This window comes from Thamnophis elegans, chromosome Z, assembly GCF_009769535.1.
Source record: "Thamnophis elegans isolate rThaEle1 chromosome Z, rThaEle1.pri, whole genome shotgun sequence".
In the NCBI taxonomy this organism is placed as follows: Eukaryota; Metazoa; Chordata; class Lepidosauria; order Squamata; family Colubridae; genus Thamnophis; species Thamnophis elegans.
This window is the reverse complement of record NC_045558.1, coordinates 135,362,070-135,369,584: the sequence shown is the minus strand read 5'-3', so window position 1 is coordinate 135,369,584 and position 7,515 is coordinate 135,362,070. Positions and strand designations below refer to the sequence as shown.

General features: G+C 40.6%; 1 gene segment (V, D, J or C); it reads right to left on the bottom strand.

The window, feature by feature from the left end:
- Positions 1–1,924: 1,924 nt before the first annotated feature.
- LOC116521930 lies at positions 1,925–7,096 on the bottom strand. The segment is given in 6 exon segments: positions 1,925–1,995; positions 2,407–2,595; positions 5,222–5,284; positions 5,398–5,431; positions 6,657–6,961; positions 7,051–7,096. Coding segments are annotated over 6 exon segments (708 nt in total).
- Positions 7,097–7,515: the final 419 nt, after the last annotated feature.

Sequence of the window (7,515 nt, the reverse complement as noted above, 5' to 3'; positions counted from 1 at the left end):
CAATAGCGTAGAGCCAAGTCCAATGGCAAGATCAATATTTTAGTTTACCTGGTGCCTAACCAAGGGTTCATGTGGGTTGAATTCAGCTCATTGAAATTGCTTTTGGAAGTTAATTGCGTGGTTTGCAAAATTGGTGTAATTTGTGTCCACTGGAAGCACATCGGGAGTATCTGGAATTAGCCATCAAGAAAAAGTTAAGACATTCAAAGACCCCCCAATACCCAGGTTCACAGCTTGTCCTGCAGAATATGATGGTTGATACGGATTTCTTGTTTTGTGTTGTTTCCACCATTTGCACAATATTTTAACTTTTCCTCTAATGCCCTTTCAATGATGTTTCAATTTTTTGACTTGCCATTTTTGTCTTCTTTCCTTTCCTTTCCTCTTCCTTCCTTTCCTTTTCCTTTCCCCTTCTTTTGAATTCCTTTCCTTTCCTTCTTCCTTTACTCTTCCTTTCCGTTCCTTTCCTTTCTCCTTTCCTCTTCTTTCTTTTCCATCTTCTTTTCCTCTCCTTTCTTTTCTTTTCATATTATTTCCTTTCCTCTTCTTTCCTTTCCTTTCTTTGCTCTCCACCTCTTCCTTTCCTCTTCTTTCATTTCTACTTCTTTCCTTTTCTTCTTCCTGTTTCCTTCTGGCTTTCCTTCTTCCTTTCCTCTTCTTTTCCTTTCCTTTCCTATCCTTCTTCCTTTCCTCTTCTTTCTTTTCCTTCTCCTCTTCCTCCCTTCTTTTCTTTTCATTTTCTTTCCTTTCCTCTTCTTTCCTTTCCTTTCTTTCTTCCTTTCCTCTTCCATTTCATCTTTTTCCTTTCATTCTCTCTTTCCTCTTCTTTCTTTTCCTTCTTCTTTTCCTCCCCGTTCTTTTGTATTCATTTTCTTTCCTTTCCCCTTCTTTCCTTTCCTTCTTCCTTTCCTCTTCCTTCTTTCATTTCCATTCCTTTTCTTTCCTTGCCTTGCTTTGCCCTGCCTCCCCTCCCCTCCTTTCCCTTCCCTTCCCTTCCCTCTCCACTCCTCTCCTTCCCTTCCTCATCATTAGCAGTCTTTGACTGATCATTCCAGATAAACTCCTAGGTTTCTTCCATGCAATTTGTTTTTTCATGATTTTGAAATTCCCATCTGTAGTTGTGAACAAATAAAGGGGGCAGGCAGTGAGCCAAGAGAGAGGAACTGTTTTGAACATATCAAGCTTGGTCTGCAAATGAAAAAGGAAGAAAGAGCAACCATTTCATTTCCTACCTATAAAAAGTGTTATGAATTCTTCATAAGAGTTATAGACCCTTGGGGAAGGATGTTCTCCAGAGACCCATTGAGTGATGGTTCGGAGACAGCAGAGGAAACCATCAGACTAACTGATGAAACCACACTTTCATTTATGTTAAGTGGAGAATTTCATTTCCTTAGGCCCTGCTGCCCTCTTGTGCAAAGCAGATAGAAGTGAGCCATCAGGCTTAGGGTCTGAAGAGACCTTCATTATAAAGGTTAGGAAATAGGGCTTGGGACAATGTTTCTGATCTCCAGGAGTTCTCCAGTGTTTGCAGATTGAAAGAAATGAGCTCCATAGCCCCACCTCAATAAATAAATAAAATTAAAATGATATGGTATATTTAGTTCCTTGGAATCAGTCTCAAGAACGTGTCATTATGAAAATATGTAATATATGCATTTAATTGGTAATGATATAAAGTATACATTATAAGCAGTATTTCTTCCTTAGAACTAGCAGATGCTCATGTTGTCAGCTGTAATTGTAGTTCAGCTTAGGTGAAACTGCTGTCATTGAAGGACAATTCGGTACAATGCCTCATCAGATTCTTCCCATTCCTACCACTTCACAAACTTACTGACCTCAATAGAAAGCCACTACACACCTGGATATACAGAGGAGAAATGGCAAAGGTTTACGCCACACTTAGGACTTGTTAATCAACTCAACTACCAGGAAACTGTATCTCTAAATCCTTGTCCATGACAATGATGTGGCAGCCGGTTCTTGAGAAAACTGTGGAAAATGGGAGAAGAGAAACCAAAGAAAGAGAAAAGATAGAAGAAGCAAATAGCATGCTGAGGACTGTTTGCACAACGAGCAGCTACTCTGAAGTCTAGTACAACTACTTCTTGTTGAGCTGGAATAGTAGTTTATTCCACTCTGCGGAGAACAGAAAACTGAAAGGAGAAATAAATTATCTCCATCCATTCATGTGAATGTATAAAATTTCTTCAGGCAAAAGCCAAGAGGTTTTTTACACTTCCTCCTTTCCTTTCTCTCACTGTGAGTGTCCTGCACAATAATATGTGGCTGAGTCTGCAGCTGTCAGGGACCTCATTGTCAAATAACATTCATTGCGGGATTCATCGGCTGTCACTTCTGTTCGGCTTTGGAGGGATGAGGCATAGTTTTTCCACCATTCACCTTCACCATCCTCATCATCCCAATTTATGTCACCCACGCATTCCAATCCTTTTCCTGGAGACTGGCGGATCCATGCAAGGAGCATATTCTTGATGGATTCCCCTGTCACTTTGCAAGTTAATCTTAATGATCCTCCAGGGCTCACTCTTCCTGTCCCAGATTCCACAAGTTGGATGGCGGAATGGACATCTAAACAAATGACAAAGCGAGAATGAGTAAAAACTCTGCTTTCCTTTCATCTCATTGTTAAGGTCTACCTGGAAGATACTCACACAGAGGAGCCGCTACTAAACAAAGAAGAAGAATGGGAAGATCCATTGTGGAGTAAGGAAAGCCTCCCTTCCTTTACACCAATGAGAACTTTGATCTGTGATTCTCCTTTCTGTGTTTGGAATTATTTAAAGCAGAAGCAGCTCAATAACCTCATTTGCATCTGAGTTTCATGGGGAAGATAATACCAGTTTATAAGCAAGGTTGGTTAAGTCTATCAAACTATCCCAGTTCAAGATTTGCACTTTCACATCTACATCACCAACTATGTCCTAATTTAGATAAATTTCCAATATCATCAATAAATCAAGGGCTGAGAAATATGGATGGAGAGAAATAGAGAGAGGGTGAGAGGGAGGGAGAGAGGGAGAGGGAGGGAGGGATGAGTACATTGAGCAAATATAAACCTGGAATGAGTATAAATTTGAGGTGTTGTGATCTTTACTTGAATAGAGAAAAAGAGACAAACTCATATAGACTGAATGAATGGAGGTTGACTTCATTACACACCCACACAAAACTTAGGCTCATTCCTATAGATTGAATGGAGGAAGGTTGATATGTAGAATGAAGATGTGATGGAAGAATCAATATTAATAAAACTGTTTTTATTAGAAAAGAAATCATGCAGAGTTGCTGTTTGAAATGGGTGGTTTTTGCTTGGCTTCACCTATACTTCCTCTCACTGTGTCTCTCTCACAATAATAGACTGCAGTGTCCTCTGGTTTAAAATTGTTCATTTGCAGATGGAGCTGGCTTTTGCCATTGTCCCTGGAGATGGTGAAGCAGCCCTTGACTTTGTCAGAGTAGTTAATATATGACGACCCTGTACGTGCCACCCATTCCAGTCCTTTCCCAGGAGCATGTCTCATCCAGCCCATGAAATAGTCGCTGAAGGTGAATCCATAGGCTTGGCAGGAGAGAGGGAGGGGCTTCCCAGGTCTTCTCACAGCCCCTCCAGACCCCACCAACTGGACTTGAGATTGGACACCTAGAAAAACAAATTGTTTAATAAGACTTCCTGCAGATAACCAAAAGAAACTGAGGAATAACCCTTCTCTTTGGAGGGGAAAATAATACCTTTGAGGACAACTAACAAGGACACGAGGTTCAGCCAGAGAGCCATTATTGCTCCTTCAAAAGATTGGAGGATTCTTACTGATGGGAAAACATTCAGACAATCAGTTAGGGTTCAGTTTCTGAGAGCAGAAGGAGAGCAGGAAGATAAGGTTCCATTGAACAGGAAGCTGTCACTGGATTTCTTTTCTTTTCATATTATTTCCTTTCCTCTTCTTTCCTTTCCTTTCTTTTCTCCCCTCCTCTTCCTTTCCTCTTCTTTCCTTTCCACTTCTTTCCTTTTCTTCTTCCTGTTTCCTTCTGCCTTTCCTTCTTCCTTTCCTCTTCTTTTCCTTTCCTTTCCTATCCTTCTTCCTTTCCTCTTCTTTCTTTTCCTTCTCCTCTTCCATTTCATCTTTTTCCTTCAAATTTCTTTCTTTTCCCCTTCTTTCCTTTCCTCCTTCCTTTCCTCTTCCTTCTTTCATTTCCATTCCTTTTCTTTCCTTGCCTTGCTTTGCCCTGCCTCCCCTCCCCTCCTTTTCCCTTCCCTTCCCTCTCCACTCCTCTACTTCTCTTCCTCATCATTAGCAGTCTTTGACTGATCATTCCAGATAAATTCATAGGTTTCTTCCATACAATTTGTTTTTTCATGATTTTGAAATTCCCATTTGTAGTTGTGAACAAATAAAGGGGGCAGGCAGTGAACCAAGAGAGAGGAACTGTTTTGAACATATCAAGCTTGGTCTGCAAATGAAAAAGGAAGAAAGAGCAACCATTTCATTTCCTACGTATAAAAAGTGTTATGAATTCTTCATAAGAGTTATAGACCCTTGGGGAAGGATGTTCTCCAGAGACCCATTGAGTGATTGTTCAGAGGCAGCAGAGGAAACCATCAGACTAACTGATGAAACCACACTTTCATTTATGTTCAGTGGAGAATTTCATTTCCTTAGGCCCTTCTGCCCTCTTGTGCACAGCAGTTAGAAGTGAGCCATCAGGCTTAGGGTCTGAAGAGACCTTCATTATATAGATTAGGAAACAGGGCTTGGGATAATGTTTCTGATCTCCAGCAGTTCTCCAGAGTTTGCAGATGGAAACAAATGAGCTCCATAGCCCCACCTCAATAAATAAATAAAGTTAAAATGATATGGTATATTTAGTTACTTGGAATCAGTCACAAGAACGTGTCATAAGGAAAATACTTGATATATCCATTTAATTGATAATGATATGAAATATAAATTATAAGCAGTTTTTCTTCCTTATAACTAGCAAATACTCCTGTTCTCTGCTGTAATGTGCAGTTCAGCTTTGGTGAAACTGCTGTCATTGAAGGACAATTCGGTACAATGACTCATCAGATTCTTCCCATTCCTGCCACTTCACAAACTTACTGACCTCAATAGAAAGCTACTACACATCTGGATATACAGAGGGGAAATGGCAAAGGTTTATACCATTCTTAGGACTTGATAATCAACCCAACTACCAGGACACTGTATCTCTAAATCCTTGTCCATGACAATGATGTGGCAACCAGTTCTTGAGAAAACTGTGGAAAATGGGAGAAGAGAAACCAAAGAAAGAGAAAAGATAGAAGAAGCAAATAGCATGCTGGGGTCTGTTTGCACAATGAGCAGCTACTCCGAAGTCTAGTACAATTACTTCTTGTTGAGCTGGAATAGTAGTTTATTCCACTCTGCAGAGAACAGAAAGCCGAAAGGAGAAAAAAATTATCTCCATCCATTCATGTGAATGCATAAAATTTCTTCAGGCAAAAGCCAAGAGGTTTTTCACACTTCCTCCTTTGCTTTCTCCCACTGTGAGCCTCCTGCACAGTAATATGTGGCTGAGTCTGCAGCTGTCAGGGACCTCATTGTCAAATAACATTCATTGCGGGATTCATCGGCTGTCATTTCTGTTCGGCTTTGGAGGGATGAGGCATAGTTTGACAACCATTCACCTTCACCCTCATCATCAATCCAGCCTATGACACCCACCCATTCCAATCCTTTTTCTGGAGCCTGGCGGATCCATGCAAGGGGCATATTCTTGATGGATTTCCCTGTCACTTTGCATGTTAATCTAAAGGACCCTCCAGGGCTCACTCTTCCTGGTCCAGATTCCACAAGTTGGATGGCGGAATGGACATCTAAACAAATGACAAAGTGAGAATGAGTAAATAACTCTGCTTTTCTTTTATCTCATGGTTAATCTCTTCCTGGAAGATACTCACACAGAGGAGCCGCTACTAAACAAAGAAGAATAATGGGAAGATCCATTGGGGAGTAAGGAAAGCCTCCCTTCCTTTAGACCAATGAGAACTTTGGGTCTGTGATTCTCCTTTGTGTGTTTGGGATTATTTAAAGCAGAAGCAGCTCAGTGACCTCATTTGCATTTGAGTTTCATGGGGAAGATAATACCAGTTTATAAGCAAGGTTGGTTAAGTCTGTCAAACTATTTCCCAGTTCAAGATTTGCACTTTCACATCTACATCACCAACTATGTCTTAATTTAGATAAATTTCCGATATCATCAATAAATTAAGGGTTGAGATATATGGATGCAGAGAAAGAGAGAGAGAGGGAGAGGGAGGGAGAGGGTGAGAGGGAGGGAGGGATGAGTACATTGAGCAAACATCAACCTGGAATGAGTATAAATTTGAGGTGTTGCAATCTTTATATGAATAGAGAAAAAGAGAAAAACTCATATACACTGAATGAATGGAGGTTGACTTCATTACACACCCATACAAACTCATAGGCTCATTCTTATAGATTGAATGGAGGAAGGTTGATATGTAGAAGGAAGATGTGATGGAAGACTCAATATTAATAAAATTGTTTTTATTAGAAAAGAAGTCAGGCAGAGTTTCTATTTGAAATGGGTGGTTTTTGTTTGGCTTCACATATACTTCCTCTCACTGTGTCTCTCTGACAATAATAGACTGCTGTGTCCTCTGGTTTAAGGCTGTTCATTTGCAGATACAGATGGCTTTTGGCATTGTCCCTGGAGATGGTGAAGCGGCCCTTGACTTTGTCAGAGTAGTAAATATACGAAGACCATGTACGTGCCACAAATTCCAGTCCTTTCCCAGGAGCCTGTCTCACCCAGCCCATGAAATAGTCGCTGAAGGTGAATCCAGAGGCTTGGCAGGAGAGATGGAGGGACTCCCCAGGTCTTCTCACATCCCCTCCGGACTCCACCAACTGGACCTCAGATTGGACACCTAAAAAAGCAAGTTGTTTAATAAGACTTCCTGCAGATAACCAAAAGAAATTGAGGAATAACCCTTCTCTTTGGAGGGGAAAATAATACCTCTGAGGACAACTAACAAGGACATGAGGTTCAGCCAGAATGCCATTATTGGTTGATTAAAATTTTGGAGGATTCTTAATGATGGGAAAATGTTCAGACACACACTCAACCTTGGAGATGTTGAGTGCATCAGAAGAACAGGATGATATGGTTTCATTGAACAGGAAGCTGTCCCTGGATTTACATAGCCCTCTGGATAAAAGAGACACACACCCCTTTGGCCTTCTAGAGTGCCTTCACCCTCCATTGTAGATATGACTAAAAATGTTCCAACATCAGTTATGGTGTATCTATTTTAATCTTTAAGAAACATGTGGAGTAAGAGGTTGATTATGTCAGAAGGAAAAGCATAGCTGTAAAACTAAATGTGCTGCATCATTTGTGCATTTAAGAAACTTTATTGTTGGTAGATGTCTTGTTCTCTTCATTATGGAGGTGTACGACACAATTAATGGAGCCTTTTCC